Source organism: Alligator mississippiensis, chromosome 2, assembly GCF_030867095.1.
Source record: "Alligator mississippiensis isolate rAllMis1 chromosome 2, rAllMis1, whole genome shotgun sequence".
In the NCBI taxonomy this organism is placed as follows: Eukaryota; Metazoa; Chordata; order Crocodylia; family Alligatoridae; genus Alligator; species Alligator mississippiensis.
In genome coordinates, this window is record NC_081825.1 from 8,276,240 (window position 1) to 8,296,228 (window position 19,989).

General features: G+C 45.8%; 1 protein-coding gene across 3 annotated transcripts in view; it reads left to right on the forward strand.

Annotated features, from left to right (window-relative positions):
* SMOX (spermine oxidase) overlaps window positions 1–19,989 on the forward strand; it is a 68,945-nt gene that overhangs the window by 17,004 nt on the left and 31,952 nt on the right. For all 3 annotated transcript variants that reach the window (XM_014597101.3, XM_014597102.3, XM_019495640.2), the window contains exon 2: window positions 17,846–18,080. In XM_014597101.3, coding sequence (XP_014452587.1) covers window positions 17,873–18,080 — 208 coding nt within the window. In that variant the 5' untranslated portion in view covers window positions 17,846–17,872. The remainder of the gene's footprint in view (window positions 1–17,845; window positions 18,081–19,989) is intronic.

Genomic DNA, 19,989 nt, shown 5'->3' on the forward strand with positions numbered 1-19,989 from the left:
TCAAGGCCAAGGTGACTATGTTGGTAGTTTTGTCTGACCAAAGAATCTCACTCCAAAACTTCATCAAACCTGTAGCTTCTATCTGAGCACTGTCACCAGCTTTAGAGAAAATGTTTCAGTATGTTTATTACATATGCCTAACCAACCTGATTTTCCCCTCTAACAAGGTGCTGGGCTTTGGGGATGGTGAGAGGGCAGTGGATGGAATAGACCTCAACTTCAATAAGAAGTTATTTTTTTAGTGTGTTCCAGTATAGTCTAGATCAGTATAGCCTAGATATTAGCAGACTATATATTCTAATATAGTATAGATCAATATAGTCTAGATCCCAACCTCAAGTCATGACCCAAATGAGGGTCGCGGGGGCAATGCTGGTGGCATTGCACAGAAAAAAGGAGACGTGCTGGGAGCTCCCCTGCCCCTGTCCCCTAGGCTGCCCCTGCCATTGCCGCCACTGTACTTTGCTCCCAGCAGTGGGATGTAGAAAAGGTTGGGAACCATTGGTCTAGATTAAACTAGTATAAAGCAGGGGGGTGCTTAAGTAGTAGGATAGGTGTGCTTAGTGACTAGTTAGGATCTCAGTGTTAGCCTGGGAGGAGGTATCAAGTGGGGTACTGCAGAAGTCTGTCCTGAGCCACTGCTGTTCACTATCGTCATTAATGACTTGGAGGATGGAAATGAATGTACGGGTGATATCAAGTTGGGTGGGGTAGCAGATGCTTTGGAGAATGGGGGTATACTCATAGGAGTCACAGGATGCGACTTGTCTCCTCCAGAGTTGTGAGGCTTCACCTGGAGTGCTGGCTCCAGGTTTTGGGCACTGTGTTTCAAGGAAGGCACGGACAAATTGCAGAGTTCACATAAGAGCAAAAACATGATTAGAGGTCTGGAAAATGTGACATGCAAAGAATAGCTGGAAGAACTGGGATTATTTAGTTTAGAGAAGAGAAGATGGAGAGGGGATTTGGCAGTATTGCTGTTGCAGCCACAATGGCGAGGGAATATGTGAGAAGCAAGGCTTGTTAGGTGTAGTATCTTTTATTGGAACAACCATATAGTTGGGAGAGACGTTACACAAGCTTTTGGGCACAAAATGCTTTTCCTCAGGTCTGGAAGAGCAGATACAGCCTAAGCTAAACACCAGGCCGACTCATTACTTTTGGTTAACTTTTATCAGGATTGTGGTAAAGGGGATCTTGATCGGTTGTCTTTTATGTTCACTGAGGGCAGAACAAGAAGCGATGGGCTTAAATAGTAGCAAGGGAGATTCAAGTTAGATATTAGGAGGACAAACTGAGAGTACGGTAATTAAGCGTTGGAACAGACTGCCTACAGGGGTTACTGAATCCCCATCGTTGGTAGTTTTCAGTGCGGACAACACAAATGGCTGTATGGGATTAGACAGGGCTGATCCTGCCTTGAGCTGGGAGTTGGTCTTCCCAAGGTCCCTTCCAGCTCCATTTTTCTATTATTCTGTTACATATTTTAGAGATGGCAAGGTCTTTGGATTGGAACATGGTGAAGCTTGTGATGACCTTTCATTTCTGGGGATCTTATTTTATGGTATTGGACTGGCCCCCAAGAAAGCTCCTTGCCCATCACAGATGGGCTTCCTCCTTGCTGCAGAGGGTTGTATTGTGCTGGAAGAGTGGAGGTATCAGTCTTGGTCTTCATTCTGGCCCAGGTCATTGAGCCCAAAGGTAAGGGCCAAGACCTTGACCTTGTTTTCCAATGTTATAGGGTGCTGTGGAGTGTCTCTTTAAAATGCTGGCCACTGTTCCTGAAGGTGACATTGTAAAGAAAGCACACAGTTCCCCAAGCAAACACTTTTTCTTTCTATAGAAAGACTTGGTTGAGAACATTAATCAGGTCTCTTTATTAATGAAGGAGACTTTTGCTTCCTCCCAAGTTTTCAAAGCAAGATCTCCAAGTACAGAGACTGTTTCATTCAAGTGCAATTTTTTTTTCTCTTTAAACTGGAAGGTAGCCCAGAGAAAAACATCCATCCTCTGTAGGACAAGCCTTTATGGTCACAGTGGAAAAACAAGGTGGGTCAAACTGGCTAAACAGGAAGGGGAAGCAAAAGGAACTTCACACATAGTAAGGAAAACTCTAATCTAAATTTAGAAAGAGGCTTCCTCTATACTGCTTTAGATCTTCGTTACATTGGCGGTGTTGTATTTTGGATGAAACAGCTGACCCATGTCTAAGTGGCAAATCTTACGGTATTTCTTATCAACGTGCCATCTGATCTCTGGGAATGCATTCAGCTTCTAGTTACGAGTTTGGTGCAAGACTTGATGGACACTGGGGAGCCTTTTGTTACAAAGGAAGTCAGGCTAGATTACTTACAATGCTTCTATCTGGCCTTCAGATCTTACGAATATTTTGTGCTCCTGCAGCACCTTTTTCATCTGAGGATCTTGGAGCCCTTTAAAATTTTTAATGAAAATGCTCTTTTGTCATAGTGAAATGTCATTCCCTTATTGCAGAAGAGGAAAGCAAAGCACGGAGAGGATAGTGTGTGACGTGTTGAGCATAATTGTTCCCCATCTAAGTAAGTGGAAATTAGATGGATGTATCATTTGTGGCTAAAACCCTCTGTGTTTCTTAACTGCCATCACAGGAAATCTGTGGGAGAGGAGATAAAACACAAGTCTTCTCATTCTCACTCTGCTTTGTTAACCACACGACCATTCTTCCTGCTGCTCTGAAACTCTCTTAAATCTAAAAGAGTTTATGCTGCTTAATTTGTCTCTTTCTGAATGAATTCTTGTCTAATCCTGCAAAAGAACTTGAATTAACAGTTGGTTTAAAAATAATGCAACCCCTGATAAAGTTCTGTTTGCTTAAACTGTGGCACGTCTTGGTACCCTTGAGAAGAAACTTTAATATAGCCACGTTGTACAGATGAATAATTATGGTTTTCATGCATCCTGCCATACTGAAGAGAGTGGCTGTGGGGGGAGATGCAGTGATCTCAAGCCACTGCTTGTCTCTCTTGGCTTTATACTGGCACTAGAGCTCCAGGATATAGTTTCATCCTCGTGCTCAGGTTGGGTGTAGGCAGTACTGTGGAAATTGCCATCTCTCGTCTTGCCCTGTGCAAAGGTTGCATTCTTATCTCTCCTCAATCTTCTGCGTTTTCCCCCACCCTTTCTTCTTTTTTACTCTGTGTCCACGATCCAGGTGTTCATGAAGGAAAGTAGTGGCAGAATGAATGGTTTCTGCAGTATTACAATGGGTAAATTTGGGTCTCTTGATTTAAATTATTTTGCCTTTCCGTAAGAGTGATTTGTTTAATTTTCTACAGCATCATTAAACAGCTTGAGGCTGGACATCAGCTCATTGGCAGGTGTTAAAACTATGTACTTTTCGTATACAAAAAGCACACTCCTTGATCAGTATGGGGAAAATGCCTAACTTTCAAGTGAGAGGGTTCAAGATGGAGACTTCCTTCCTTGTTCTGCCTTGACCTAGTCATAGGTGTATTCGTACCGATCTCAGAAGCCAACCCGTCAGTCAAACCATAGGCAACACTAGCTTTCCAGAAGCCTCTTTCCAATTCCTGCTTCCTCATCTAGGTGACTTTGTCTTGTAGGAGAGGAGTTGGTAACTTGTGGCCCATGGGGCTAGATCCAGCCCATGAAGAGGTCGATTCTGGCCTGGAAAGGTCTGATCTAGCATGGGGATCAATGGCATAGGACTGCACTGTTTTGCCCATTCCCTCTACAGCGCTCCTGTCTGTGCAGAGCCTGATGCTGCGCCCCATCTGTGCCTCCCTCACTTCAGAGGAATCGTGTACAGTACAGTATCTGCATTGAAGGCAAGTGCAGGCACCTGGAGGGGTAGGGGGACTTTGAGCCTGCAACCACAACCAGGTCACAAGCTCTGGGACTTTACTTTCTTCATACTCTCTACTTTTTTGACACTAGTTACAGCGCACAGTTTTGAATGAGAGATTTTTTTTTTCAAGAAAGCTGCAGACTTTTGGGATAACCTGTGCTTATGCACCTGTTAATGATACTTAAAGCCGTATAGTGACAAGGACTGTGTTGTGGGTGTTTTCAGTCCTCGAGTTAGTCTCTCATGCATCTAGTAAGAATATAAAGTTGTACTGCTTTGTGCAGTGGTATTTGGTGGGCTTTCAGAAGTCCAGGAAAAACACTAGCAAGGGCAGACCCCTTCTAAATACACGCTTGCTGGATAGGACAGATTCTGCAGACCTGTTCCTGCTGCTGTGAAATTGCAGTGGCAAAAAATGGTACGGAATTTGGTCTAGGATATTTTTTGTTTGAGGGCCTATTTCCTCTCCTATTTCTTTTCATTGTGGCTTGATTGTAAAGATGTGGTTACTGTTTAAGGGTGTCTGAAAATCACAGATTCGGAGCGCGTGCCACTTTTAAGTGTCACATAAATGGTGCTGTTTAAAGAGCCATGCTGCTATTTCAGTGCAGGCTGTTAGGTCTGGCTTCTAACCAGTGGTTAAAGACTGTAATGTCTTGACCATACTGCCTTCAGGCAGTGTCCTGAAATGCCTGCAGCTCTGCAGTCGAGCTGGAACCTGTGCTGACTTCCAGCAAAAACTAACCAATTCATCTCCCTTGACAGGATGAGGAGGAGAAGTGAGAGGTCCCACTCAAAACTGAGAGCACATGTGAGCTCACTGTGATTCACATGAGAAACAGAGATCTGTGTTTATTTGATCAAGACCACATTGTATTTCATATTCCAAGATAGAGAGCCAAGGCTGACATAATTAAGGCTGGTTTTAACAAGTGAGACATAGTTAGCTGTATTAGTCTGAAGTCAAGTAGAAAGCATGACAGATCTTCCCCTTTATATACTAACCAAAGGATATATCTATATATAGCATGAGGTTTTGTGGGCTGAAACGCACTTCATCAGCTGCCATGAAAAATGTGCACAAAGCAGTGTATAAGGAGAGAGAAATTTGAATACAGTAGGCAGAAGGGAGAGGCGAGGGGATGTGTGCTGGTAGAGGCAAACAAGCAAGCCATGGGAACAAAGGTGTCACCAAAGCTGATCCAGATAATGGGATAAGAATTCATAGTCCCTGTTTAAACCATACTTAATGAAATCCAGTCTGTGCATGATTTCTTGCTGTGCAATCTCTTGTTCAGATTGATTTTTCAGGTTTAATGAGATAAACCCAGCGATTTTAAATAGGAGTCCATAGTGTCAAAATCATTCTGAACGGTTGTGGTCTTTCTGAGCTCTTTGCAACAGGAGAATCGCTCCATTATTTGTAGGAAAAAACCCCAAGTGACAGCTAAGAACTGGCATTGCCTTGAGTCTTTAAATGTCGAGAACCACTGGACTATGGTATGAAGCATGCCAGGTGGGTCTAACATAGGCTTTAGGGGCTGTGTCATCCTTTTCCTCTTCCAGGGCATAGGGGAAACTCGCGTTTCCTACAGCAATAGGGCTGGACTAGACACATTCACAAGCTGAGTTTTTCCCCTGTTTCATTGTTCTCCCCAAATCGGAGCAAGCCAAGCCTGGGCATTGAGCTGTGATAGCAGGGATCAGGTGATCCAGTGAGGTTGGGGTCTTCTGTTGTACCTCTCTTTTTTTATAGGACTCCTAGGAGCAAGCTGATATCAACACATCAGCATTAACTCACCTGGCTTTTTTTCCTCCTAGTCCCTGTCGTGCAGCTCAGGGGATCAGTGGGCATAGAGGATTCACTGCCAGCACTTGCTCCTCTCCTAGGAGGTGTTCCTTGGAGAAGGATCTTGGAGAAACCTACTGACGGCTCAGTCGTGCACAGTGCCAGGCAAAGAAAACACTGAGCCCAAAGTTAAGCCTTGCTGCAGCTGCAAAATCTCCCCAGACTACATCCTGTTTAATATTGTAGGCTCTGGCAGATTACTCAGTGGAGAACCATTGCATCACAGAGTCTGACCTCGTTTGATGGGTGGACAGGAGAGCATTTATAATAACTCAGACCACAGAACATAGGAAAACTGTTGTCTCATTCAAAGACAAGTCAGCAGCCTCTGGGCGTCGAAGAAGGTTGTATAAAATGAAGGTGTGCTAAAGGAATGGGCAGACAAGGTTCCTTGTGTGAATTTGATATCTTTTATTAGACCAGCCCAAATGGTTGGAGAATAGTTATTAAGCAAGTTTTCGGGTTCAAAAACCCTTCGTCAGGCTAAGGAAGTTTCAGCAGTTGGTATGAATGGGGCATTTAAATTTTTGGGGAAAGCAGGTTGCAGCAGCTAGACCTTCCCCTAATGACTCTGCCATGCGTTCTTTAAAAGTTATGAGGTTAATTCTTAGCCCGCTCTTCTGGGAACCACTGCCGAGTGGTCATAGATGTCTAGGTGAAAGATATCTAGACAAAGCCTTGGGTGGGATGATCTACTTGGGGATGGTCCTGCTTTGAGCAGGGGGTTGGACTAGATGTGACCTCCTTAGGTCCCTTCCAACCCTCATTTCTATGATGCTGTGGTTCTAGATGTGTGGACCGATGCCTTCTCTGGTGGAGGAAAGCAAAGAATCGCAGCAATTTTTTACGGCCAGCCCTTCTCAGGGTATTTTGTCCACAGCTTGGGCTCCTCTTTAAAGCAAGACATCTGTCGCTTTGGCTTTGTTTCAGTCCCAGAGCAAGTTCTCTCCTTGTTCCCATGAGTTAGCTAGGCACGTTACGTCCTCAGCATATGCTACCCCGAGGAGCAAACTTGAAACTTAAAGCACGGAGCCTACCCAGTTACATGGATTATTTTTCTTCCCGAGCGCAGAAGGGTTTAGCAAGTAAACAGTGGCGGGTTTGATAAGAGCACTACACAGCCATGATTCATACTCCGTGCGCTTGGCGTGACGCTCTTCAATGACTTTTTTTTGGCCGTTTTTGCTCTTCTGCTGGTTCCAAGCACTGCATGGAAATGCCCTTTGGCAGGCAACCTGCTCTGCCCATGTGTTAGCTTAAAAATTGCAATAGGAACTCCTTTGACCGTGTGCCAAGATGCTTGGGGGCTTGTTAAATATCTTTGGCTTGTCAACGAGTGGATTTAAAAAGTGGCTTTGGTGTGAATTAGCTTTTGAGCCAGTTCATTTTGCCCTTGGGACATTTGAAGGCAGTAAAATAGGTTAGATCATAGTGGTAAAAATATGTGATGCTTTGATCAAAAGCACCATCTAATGGGCTGCCTGCCTTTTCTTTAAGACACGTTGGGTCAGAGATTTTTACAGACACCCAATTTCCGGTGACTTTTGGGCGTTTGTGTGGGTGGAGGGGCTTGTTGGGGCCAATGCTCTTGGCCAACAGCTGAGAAAGGATTAGACCATTTGCTCCTATGCAGGGCTGTGATGGCTAAGAAGAGACCAGGCTGCGGAGCAGGTGGTATGTGATGCTTTTACATTTTTAACGCCATATGTTGAAGCTTAAAAACTCAATCAAAACTGTCAGTGCTCAAGATCCTTCATAACCATTTCTGTTCCTGAAGCCCTTTTCTCTCCATGCTTCATAGTTTGCTGTTTGCCTCCCAGCCACGAATCACCTTGCAGTGACAAAATGTGTAAGCATTTCATGGGCATGGAGAGGTGGCTGTGCTGCAGTCCTTCCTGTTGAGAAGGCCACGTTGTCATCGAGGAGACAGTCGTTGCACTCTTCGTGGGCTGTTCTCCTCATTAGTCAGATACAAAGCCCATGCTTGCTGCAGCTCTTGTTGCAAGGAAACTCTGCATAGGATCTGAGTAATCAGATCAGTGTCCATTGTGAGGTTGTTCTGTGTCGGGGGCTGGTGGTGTGCTTTGCTGGGAGGTGCGCACCTCTTTGCACACGCCTCGGCGATCCCTCTAAAATGTAGAAGTTGAGTGCTTATTTTTGTCTCCTCTGCATTTTTCCTTGGTGATGTTGTGGGAAGAGGCGAAGGGGACAACTGTCTTGGATCGCACTTCTGAAAAATACTATTTCTTGGAACATTTTGTTTTCTGTTGAACTGAAATATTTAGGCTTCATTTTTGTGCGAGATGAAAGGTCTTTAAGCACTGTTTTTGGCATATGGTTTTGCAATGTGTAGCCCCATAATTCTCAACCAGGGTGTCAGGGCACCCTGGGTGCCCCACATCTTTTGAAGAGTGCCAGGAAGTGTGAAGATGTAAGTGAAGTGTTAGGAGAAAAGCAGATAAACTAAGCAGAGAAGTGCAGGCTCAGGCTTGCCCCTGCCCGAGCAATTCCTCTTTCCCTTTGCCAGGCCCTTCTGCAAGGAGGTAAGCACTATAATCTATAAATTAGGTTTTGAAAGTGGGTGCCACTCAATTCACAGAAGTTATGGAGGGTGCCTTGAGTCCATTGAGGGGTGCCTTGAGTCCAAAAAGGCTGAGAACCGCTGATGTAGCTGGTATCTATATGTTCATTAATGCAACACTTGGCAACTACAATAGATAGTACACAATAGGATGCAGTACAACAAAGACAAGTGCAGAGTGCTGCACCTAGGGCGCAAAAATATCCAGCATACCTACTATCTGGGGAGCGACCCTCTCAGCAGCTCAGAAGCGGAAAGGGATCTTGGAGTCATAGTGGATCCAAGATGAACATGAGTCGTCAGTGTGACGAAATCAACAGCAAAGCTAACTGCACTTTATCATGCATCAGCAGATGCATGACAAATCGAGCCAAGGAGGTGATACTTCCCCTTTATGTGGCATTGGTCAGACCGCAGTTGGAGTACTGCGTCCAGTTTTGGGCGCCGCACTTCAAAAAGGATGTTGATAGACTCGAGAGGGTCTAGAGGAGGGCTGCTCATATGGTTAGGGGCTTACAGGCCAAGCCCTAATTGGAGAGACTGAGGGACCTGGACCTCTTCAGCCTCCGCAAGAGAAGGCCGAGAGGTGATCTTGTGCCCACCTACAAATTCATTAGTGGGGCGCAGCCAGGGATCAGAGATGCTCTGCTCACCAGAGCGCCTCTTGGGGTAACAAGGAGCAATGGTCACAAACTGACAGAGCAGATTTAGGCTAGACCTCAGGAAAAACTTCTTCATGGCAAGGGTGGCCAGATCTTGGAATGAGCATCCAAGGGAGGTGGTGCTCTCTCCTACCCCGGGGGTCTTGACGAGAAGGCTGGATAGACATCTGGCTGGGGTCATCTAGACCCAGCACTCTTTCCTGCCCAGGCAGGGGGTCGGACTCGATGATCTATTGAGGTCCCTTCCGACCCTAGCATCTATGAATCTATGAACTTCATTGAGTTTTTCATTCATGAAACTAGTAAAGTAGTCTACAAGGGTTGGCCAGTGTAATTACTCCTGTTTTGCAGATGGGGAAAAAGACCCAGAGTCTACATGTGCAGTTAGCACGTAGCAATAAACTCTGGTGCAGTTTGCGCTGGAGTTTATTGCTCTTGGACACAGTGTTTGTAAATGTGCCCAGGACCGCAGCACATTGAGCTGGGGTGGAGAAGCCCTGGCTGGCACGGGGTGGGGGTCATTCTTCGCCCCAGCTCAGCAGGCTGCGGAGGGGCTGGCTGGGGAACGAGGGTGCTACAGTATGGGGCTAACTAACACCCTCATGCCCCAGCAGCCCCATCACTGTCTAGACGTGTTTTGCCGCATGTAACTACTCTGCTGTAGGATAGTACTTGTGTTGGGCAGTACCATCCTGCCGTGGGGTTAATTAGCGTACTGTGGCCTAATAGCGCTGCACGTGTAGTCAGCGATGCTTTATTGCAGAGCTGATTAGTCAGTGGGAGTCTCCTGTGGTGCAGTGGTAGACTCCTGGTCTGCTGCACAGGAGACCTGGGTTCAATTCCTGGATGCTTATACAGATACAGCCAGGGGGACACCACGTGTCTGGACCCAGTCTGACCTTTGGATTCTGTCTCTGTCCTAAAGGGAGCATGGACGGTTTGGACAGCCTCCGCCCCTCCAAAAACTCCTGCCTAGGCACATGCATCGAAGGTCTGGGTGACCTCTCATGCATACACCATGATCTGGACGGATTAATGGTTGCCATGAATTAGTCAGCTCTGCAGTAAAGTGTCTTGTATAGACATGCCCAGAGCATAGTGGTTTGCTCAGAATCCTACAGGAAGTCAACGGCTGAAATGGGAAGAGAAGCTTGGTTTGGGTTAATGAACTGTATGTGTGCACTGAAGGAGTGTGGATTCGCCACCTGGGAGCTGCAGACATGTATCAGGCTGTTCAACTTATCGCAGTTTTGGACAGGCGAAGTGAGGAAGGCACTTGCCACGGGTCACAGGATGGGTGGGAAAGGGAAGAGTGAAAACTTAGATCTCTCTCCTTGCTCCAAGCACTAGACAGGCTGTTATCTAGTAGAGTGTATTTAACAGCACAGTATGCATTAAATAACTTCACTTAATCCTCTGAGTGTGTCCAGGTATTGCCTGTTTTGAAACGCTCAGTACAGCTTACAGGGTGCATGTATTTGACACCACGGACTACAAGACTGAACGTGGATAAACAAAGATTCAGGTCAGGGATGAAGTAGTCGCTACGGACCTCCAGCGGTTGCATCTACCCCACAGTCAGAGGTGTGACGGCACGGTGGGTACATGTACCTGAGCTAGCTTGAGACCACTTGCAGTGTACCTGTAGCAGCACAGATTTCAGCCTTTCATAACTGGATGGCCAACCTGCATTGAAGTCCATGTTGCCGGTTGTGGCCATCTGAGCTGGCTAGAGGAGAGCTAGCTATTTTTCCTCCTACTCTGTGTTGTGCGGCTCAGGGGATCAGTGGGCGTAGAGGATTCACTGCCAGCACTTGCTCCCCTTATAGGAGGTGTTTCTTGCAGAGCAGTGGTTTTCAACTTTTTTTTCATTTGCAGACCCCTAAAAAATGTTGAATGGAGGCACGGACCTCTTTGTGTGGGTATTCAGATGATTTTGATTGATCAGAGTCATGTTTCGCAGACCCCGTAGGTCTAGGGGGTCCATGAAGCACAGGTTGAAAACCACTTTTGTAGAAGGATCTCGGACAAGCTTACCAACACTTAAATTATGCACGGTGCTGCATGAACACCTGTGCAGTGCCGGCACAACCTCAGCCCGCATGAAGTCCTGGGGTTAAGATCTCAGCACTGGACACAGGAGAGCAGGATTCCAGTAGTTGGACACGTGCAAATTTTACAAAGGCAGCAGCGGTCACCCTGTTCAGACCAACGTGGCGTACTTGAGTTATATTCGTTCTTCTGCCTTCTGTTGAAATGATTTCTGTCCGTCAGCTGTGCGGTGTAAACAGTCATTTTGAAAAGCATTGTGAGCGCACTTAATAGCTTGGCAGCTAGTGGACTAGACTGGGAAAGAAACCGGGGGGAGGAAAGGAGGACGTTCCTCTTGACATGTTTCCAGTCTCAAGAGCACTGCGAAGCTGTTTGCGAGGCTGAACATGCTCACTTCTTAGACTGATTGGAGTCTAAATGGAGGAAGAAATTACAAAATGCTTGCTTGTTCTGGGAGACACGATGACTACAATTAAAAGAAGTAGGAGGCAGTGGTGATAGGCAGGGCCCTGGGCAAGCAGCACAATCCTCCTGCTGCTTCAGGCGTACTTCTCTCTCTCAAGACGCATGCTGGCTTCCATCCCAAGCAGCACCGACCCGACAGAAACCTGAATTTTAAGTAAGAAAGGGCGCATGAAGGGCTGTAGCTGCTCAGAGTAGAAGGATTATAATAATCCCTCCCAATGCGTCCTTGCCCTCGCTCAATTTAAAAAAAAACCCCTGAAAACTAGAAGTGCAGGAGAGGAAATGATTGGATACTTTCTCATTGCATGTAATTAGATGAAGGTTACTTATCACCGCCTGGTCCATTACACGCTTGCTGGATGTGAATAGCATTAAAGCATTTAATGAGATGCTGGGCTAAACTGTGCATTATCTTTACATCTGTTAAATGCATTGCCATTCTGTTTCCATTGTATGATGTTTTTGTACAAGGCTTGTATTAACACTGCTTTCAGGGAGTGATCTCTTTTATTTATTTGTGAGAAGTAGAATAAATAGCCAATTATCACAGAAATGGTAGTACTAGTGAAATAGGCTAAAATGAATAAGCTTTTTAATCCAGGTATCTGAAATGTTTGGGGTTTTATTTGCCAATTTTTTTTCTTGGTTGCTTTGCAAGTGCCAAACTGGGAGTCCTGTAGCTCAATTTACTCTTTAAGGGTCACTACAAAACAATACGCATGTGCTTGGAAGTATGTTATACCACACACATAGTACATCTATGTGCATGCATGTAAATGAAGGTGTGCATTTAAATGGTGAGGGTTGGAGGAGACTAGCATGATGATCCAGTCTGCTGTGCTGTATAACTGGAGGGCAGGGAATATCAGCCAGTAATTTAAGCACGAAGACCCTAACTTCTGGCTGAGCTAGAGCAGGGGTCAGCAAGCGATGCCCTAAAGGCCTCGTTGGCTTAAAAATGGATTGTCTGTCCTGTGGAGGTGGGTCAGTGGCAGGATGATTTGGTGGCATTTGTAGTTTAGGGATGCAATTTTAAACTGTACTTTTAAACTGTGCTCCTAGTACTGCCACTACTGTCTGCGTAGTTTTGCTGGTGTATAAAGGCCCCTTCTCCAATATCATCTATACTACAGAGTGCCTTAGGATATAACTGTGCCTGTGCTACAGGCAGCGCATGCTGTCGGGCTGTTCACAGACTCCTGCCAACACAGCTCTTTCACTCCCGGGTGTGACTGACATCTCTCTCTTGGCAAAAGCCCCAGTACCGATGCAGCTTTGCTGGCAGGGAGGAGATTTGACTGATAAAGCTTGATCTGCCTTTTGGTGCTATAAAGCTAATTTCCAGCAGAAGTGCAGCTTCGCTTGTATAGCTCTAGTCACATATGGAGCACTTGGCTCATGGAGTTATAGACAAGGGAAGAGTGCCTGATGGGAGTAGTGCGCCTTGTAGTTATACAGGAAAGTTTTCCTAGGGTAGACGTGATCCAAATACAGCATTTTGGGTGACGTGGCACATCTGCGTGATGACAAGACGCAAGAGGAGGTAAGAATCGGAACGGTGGATCTGGCAGATGGGAAAGCAAAAAGTCTGAGATGAACACCCACGAGCTGAATGCAATCTGATCCCATTAAGGTATAGGGATAGGGCTCTGGTAAAAAGCTGTAATATGAAGGAGGAGCAGAGAGCACATGGGAGAGGAAAAGCTGTGTGAGGAGGCACGAACTTCCGTGCCGTGGCTTGTCCTAGAGGTGAGTCCAGAAGGCCTCTTTGCAAGAGTTTGCCTGATGAGGAATCTAATATAAGCGTCACAGTTTGTTTCGTTGGGTTGAAATGGGTCCCATTGCATTGTGCTCGGTATTTTCACATTAATTGATCTATGTTCTGGGGGGCCTCAGCATGCCAGGCCCTCTGTGGACAGAAGTGAGGACCATCACTGCTGCCTTGAAGAGCTCATCCTCTGAAAGAAAAGACTGTTGTTCTTGTGGAGGTGTGCAAAGAAGTGATGTGCCTTGCCGGCAAGGCAGACTCTCCCTCCCTAGAAACCTTGCAATCTAAGGCCTCCCCTTGGGATCTACTTGGAGGAACGCTTCTGTCCTTTTCTAGAAGTCAAGTAGACTCCATGAAGATGCACGGGTCCATGCTCTGGAACCCATTGCTAGACTGGGAGCAGTGGAGGCAAATGTATTAGGAGCTGAGGAGTTGGTAGGTCTTGGAGAGAGGATGTGGAGCAATTGCAAGTCTAGTAGCTTGGGTTGATTTACTTTGCCAGCTTGCACTGGTGCTGTTTCAAAAGAGGATTATGGCTTATTTATTTAGATCTGTGAACTAGAAATGGAAAAGAGAGTGAGTAGTGAGTGGCGGGGAGACATGAGTGAAAGCAAGGGAGGAAGGAGTAGAGAAGGAAACTGAGGAGTGGGGCATGAAGGAGGAAGTGATTAAAATATGGAGAGAAGTAAGTAAATGGAGAATCCAAATTTGGGTCTTTAGTGCAAAACTGGCAGCTTTGGGCAATGGAGTATCCAATGGACATTAGCTATTCCCTAGCAAAATCTTGCTGGAGACCTGGCATTGCAGTTTTTAGCGGGAGGTGAAGTTAGTTAGTCGACCCTGTGCTTGCCCTTAGCTGACCTGTGGTGCCTTCCTTCCGCTAGGCTTTTACAGCAGGGTAGCTAGCATGTGACTTATCCCAGAGTACATACACACCTCTTTTGGCAAGGAAAAAAACCTGAAAGCCAAAACGTGTAAGCTGCTTTGTACTGGAGTCGAGGGTGACACCCACTGCTGGGGAATGGTCTTGCTTCCTGGCAAATCCTGAAGGTAGTGCATTATGCCAAATAAAGTGTGTTTTATGTGCTTATCATATTTACGAGCCCAACACAGTGTATAATTGATCCTGAAGTAATGTATGGTAGGGAATCATATTTATACGATATCTTCATTTTACTATGTATAGTGTATCCTGCTTGAGAAACTTAAGCCCCGTGCTAAATTTTAGCTTGCCTCTGAAACCAAGAGAGAGAAAGTTTGCTGGCTAATTAAGGTTGGTTTCTTAACCGGGATACCGGACACAGAAACTACCTTGTTCTTCTCATCTGTCTAGACAGATCGTCTAATCCGGTGTTAGAACAGGAAGGGAAAACATAATCACTGAGTTTTAATACGGAGGATTCTCTTACTCCATTAAGGCCAACATTAGGGGCATTGTTTGAAAATCTAGAAGAGTATTTGCTATAATGCTTGCTGTATTGAGATGGTGGAGGGGAGACTTATTTTCAGAGATATTTGGCACGCGCCTATCTGTGCGGGATTTGAGAATATATGAGGTGTGAAGAGTATTGCGACATTCATGTTGGAGGCAGTAAATCATAAAGTCATCCCTTGTAAAAACTAGAGTCAATTGTTATAGTGTCTTTAAACCCTTAATGACTAATACTTCGTGTTTAATGCTTGTAGAGCAGGTAAACTGCATATCCTCCCTGCGACGCTGTCATGCAACGCAGCATCGTGATCCGCAGTTGCCCCACGTAGCACTGCCATGAGCCTGAAGGATACGGGACCCAAGGATCCTGTGTATTTACAAGAAACTAGAGATGTCCGAGTTCTTACCTTGATGGGTTAAAAGAGCCTTGAATGTATGTTTGGAACCGGTAGGAACGGATCCTGGATTGATTTGCAGGCTTTTGGCCACAGGTGCAAGGCTGTAATAGCAAGAAGATTAAAGCAGGGATTGAGACATTTAATAGACGTATCTACTTCCAGATAGAAGGGGAAGGGAAGAAGTGGCGGGGTCATCCCATGGTAGGAAGCCCAGGTCCCTCTGCTCATCTGAGCTAGTGAGTAGGGGGCTGTTCTGGGGTTTTTACCTAGAGTTTAGGTAAAAACCCCAGAACAGCCCCCTACTCACTAGCTCAGATGAGCAGAGGGACCTGGGCTTCCTACCATGGGATGACCCCGCCACTTCTTCCCTTCTCCTTCTATCTGAGTGTATGTGGGAAGGGAGGGTTAGGGGTTAGGGTTTAGACTAGTAAGGGCTTTACCCAGACATGGAGTCATTGCTAATTATCTCAGAGTACTGGAGGAAGACTGCTTCATTCCTCTTTATCTTAAGTCATTTGGAAAGTGGGCTAAATGAAATCTGCTTGCAGAATGGGTTCAGGTAAACTGGAACAACCTCTCCTGTTCTAGAATAAGGGATGCCCATCCTGGAAGCTAATCAGGAGCAAGTCCATGTGTCGACAAGTCCTTAAGTACCTGGAATGTGAAGCTTCAAACCAGCTCTCCATTGCCGAAAAGGAAGAGTTGTGTTGTCCTCTCCTTGCTGCTGTGACAAGCAGAAAGGAAAGAGCACTCTGCTACTCCTTCAAGCTTGGATTATTTTATTTTATTTTTTGGATCAAGTTATTCTCTAAGAATAACTTCAGCGCTCTGACTGCTGTAGCAACCACGTGAAATATGTCTCTTAACTCTTTCACTACTGTCTGGAAGGTACTCAATAGCGGCAGTAAAACTCACCAGAAACTTGTTACTTTAGTTATTATTACAGGGATCAAACTGCAAAAGCTAGTTTGGCATCTTACACTGCAAACATATCTGTGGTGGGCAGGAAGTAGGGTACCTAATTGGCAGAAGGGTGCTGGGCAGGACCTCCAGGGCTAATACACTTTAGGATAGCAAACCTGCGCTTTTCCTGGTGTGGTTTCTCGCTTGCTGGAGACTGGCTGCAATTAGCTGTGAGCTGCATCTCTATCGGGAGCTCTTTGCCCACATAAGGAACTGGTAGATCGCTACTGGCTGAGCACTTCGAATGTCGTTTCTTAGTTATTAGGGGCTGGAAGGAAAGACTGCTGCGTACAGATGACCCCAGCAAGATGGGCGTCAAGACGCTTTTTGAATATTGCCAGGGTGGGTGACTGTACCACCTCGGGGGGAGCTTGTTCCAAACCCTCGGTACTCGATTTGTAAAGAAGTTTTTCCTTATGCCTAGTCTGAAGTGCTCTTCAGTCAGTTTGTGCTCATTATTTCTAGTTCTCTGGGGGGCTTTGGTGACTAGTTGCTCCCCCAGACCTCGATGTACTGCCCTGATATACTTACAGGCTGCCAAGTCCCCTCTGAGTCTTCTCTTCTCCAGGCTGAACAGTCCCAAGTCATTCAGCCTCTCCTCCTATGACCTGGTCTCTAGGCCTCTAATCATGTAGACATGGCTCAAGGGACACTGGTTTAACTAATCCAGTCTCTAACTGGCTGTAACCTGCTATAGTTTTCATACAGGATTCAAGGATTTCTTAGGGTGATATATTTTATTGGACCAGCTAGGTCAGTGGTTTTTAATCCACTGACCTAGCTACAGTCTGCAGACTGTAAGGGGTCCGTGAAAGATGACTTCGATCAATCAAGAGTATGTGAACACCTACACCTACAATCCAAAGAGGTCTGTACCTCCATTCAAAAATGTTTTAGGGGTCTGCAAATGCAAAAAGGTTGAAAGCCACTTAGCTAGGTAGTTGGGATAAATTTAGACAAGCTTTCAAATGCAAGACATTCTTCTTCACGTCACATAGTCAAGGCATTTTTCTTCACATTTGATTGAATGCCCCACGGATACAAGTAACATGGGACTGCTTCTTGTGCCACCCTTTACTTGTCTGCTTATTTGGCCTACTGTCTCCTCTGTGTCTGACATACTACTACATGCTACACAGGAACATTTAGTTAATGTGTGCAAATGCCTGGAGACTTTCAGATGATGGGCACCTTTCAAATGCAAAGTATTTTTGCTTTATAATTGCCAGTGCAGCTGGTCACATCTCTTACGGTCACAACAGTCAAGGGGCTATCTAAAGGACAGATGCTTGATTTCCCTCCCAGCCTCCACTCTTGGTTCAGCCATTGGTTTGATATCTGGTCTCCATGCTTTGAACTAGGTCCCACTTACCTAATCCCATATTTACACGATCTGAAGCTTATTCTTTGTGGTTGCCACAGAAGCAGACAAAAGCTATTGCTACTTTGCACAGCTAGTTGTCACGGGGTGTGTTTATTTTAGCCTTTACCACAAAATTACCACCTCAATAGGTTATATAAAGAGGGCAGAAATCTGAATTCTCTGAAAATACTCTGCACCGTCATAGCATAGAGGGTAGGGAGAGCTGTAGGCTCCAGTATTGATGCTCAAAACCAGGCAGGTTTTTGCAGTCCATGCTGGTTTTTAGAATTACCCCTCTGCACTTCCCGTTGGAAGGGCCTTATTGTAATTCACAGGTTCACCTTCTTTTCCGTGTCGCTAGAGACTTTGCCGACTTCATCTGCTCTACGGGGAGAAGAGATCCAAGTGCGGAGTGGGCAGTTGTCGGCTTGGTTCCTTGAACCCCATTTGTTTGCTTTTCCTTAGGTTCCTTAGAAAGAGAGCTTGGACGGCATGCAAAGTTGTGAAATATCTGGAGACAGCACTGATGATCCTCTTAGTAGTGGCCTACGACGAACTCGACAGCCTCGAATAGTAGTTATCGGTGCTGGGCTTGCGGGCCTGTCTGCTACAAAAACTCTCCTGGAAAACGGTTTCACGGATGTAACTATCCTTGAGGCGACTGACCGAATTGGAGGCCGAGTGCAAAGCGTAAACCTCGGTAAGAAAGATGTTATGTTGGACTATTTTCTTCAGCCTTTTTGAAAAGAGTTTGCATCGTTGTTAGGGTTCAGCTGGCCTTTTAGGGCCACTTTGTGGTCATTTGTACATGGACGTGGGGGCTTGGGCATGCCCTTAGCAGACAAGGGAGGTGCTCATTGGCTTTCTAGGGAAGTCAGCGGGTAGCGGGTGGGAGAAGGTGTTTTTCTCCAGGAATGTACTGAGCTACGCACGGTGGTTGGAGCGGGCAGAGTAGGAAAAAAAATTTCCTATCACCTTCGAACTCTGCTCCTAGCTAAGGTGTTCTGTGCTGGTGACATTACTGAAGGTTGTTGCCCTGTAGCTTGTGTGAGGTCCAGGTGGAGACAGAGGATTTTATTTCATAAGGCTTTTTTTATTGGGATTGCTTGCTAAACACCGCTCTACCCAACATGACTAACACTGCTGGAAAAAAGAAGTGGCATGCCATTTTTCCGCGTTCTGGGGCTTTCACTACTTTGGTGGCTGCTGCTTTCTGTGTGTAATTTTGGAACATGCATTGGATACTTCCATCCTGGGCAGCAGGAAAGGTTTCTAAAGCATCTGTCAGTGCAAATTCTGTCCTAACACCTTACGCAGCCCAAAGTCAACGGAGCTTTTCATGGCACATGCAAGGCCCAGATTGTTCTGCCAGGGAGCGAAGGACTCGTCCTTCTTACTCTCTCGCTTCTGCATGTCAAGCAGCTAGTTCTGCTTTTGACCGTGCTCCATGCAGTTATTAACTTTGGCCTCTAGCTGGCCGCCTTTCTCTTTTTTGGCATGGCCTTGTGCCATGTGCTGTTGTTCACTCAATAAACTCATCCCAGTAAATAAACATCAGTGTCCTGTGAACTTGTAATAGGGAAATGAATGAAAAAGCTATCTGACAAGTCTAATCTCCAGAGCCTGAATAGGGCACTCTGAATTCTGTCGAGAGGTGACACGGAGATTTGCATGGGAAGCACGCCACCTCCTCACAACAGACTGTGTTAAAAATATCCCCAGTCCTGTCTGCTGGAGGAGGGCAGTGCGAAAGGTGTGAAACCCAAAGGGAGCAAGCCCTTTCCTCAAAGTGCTCCTGGAATTTTTTCCGGTAAGAGAAAAGAGCCCATTCCTATCATCATGTTCCCTACAACAGCATGTTACTCCATGGACAAAAAGCTGCGTTCTTGTCTCGTGCCTACCGTAGTTTAAAACAAAAAAAAGAATGCGTAGTATCTGATATCAGCTAATGTGATAACAGCCCTGACACCAGGTGAAACCCTCCCAAAGACAAAGCACTTCATAGTTTTAAACACACACCTGCAGACTGAGATTAAGCCCTATGCTTCAGACTTTATCTTGGGGCCTCCCCACAATTCCCCCGTACGCTCAGGAGAACAGATAAGTTCCTGCACAGTTTAGCGGGGAGCAATCACAGTGCAGCTCAGCTTAATGCAGCACAGAGAGCCGTGGGACATCCGTTCAGAAGTCCTAGCAATGTACATAGAAATAGGGACGGAAAGGACCTTGGGAGGTCATTCAGTTGATCCTTAAGGCAAGATGAACTCGGTCTAAACCTTCCTGACAGATATTTGTCAACTTGCTCTTAAAAACCTCCAGTGATGGAGGTTTCACAGCCTCCAGCTAATCCATTCATGTGCTTAGCTAGCCTTATGGTTAGTTAATGCTTCCTCATATAGAGTATGATACTTAAGATGCCTGTATATAATGCAGGCATTCATTTAAGTCATGCAAATGACCTAACCATTTGTCATAGCTCACGGGTTCTGATATTAAAAGACACTGCTTAATACTGAATTAAGCATGCCAGCTAACTCATGCTGGAGCAGCCTGGCTGATGGTTTGAACCTGCTTGTGGCTAGTTACCTTGTACTAATGAGGCGTGCTCA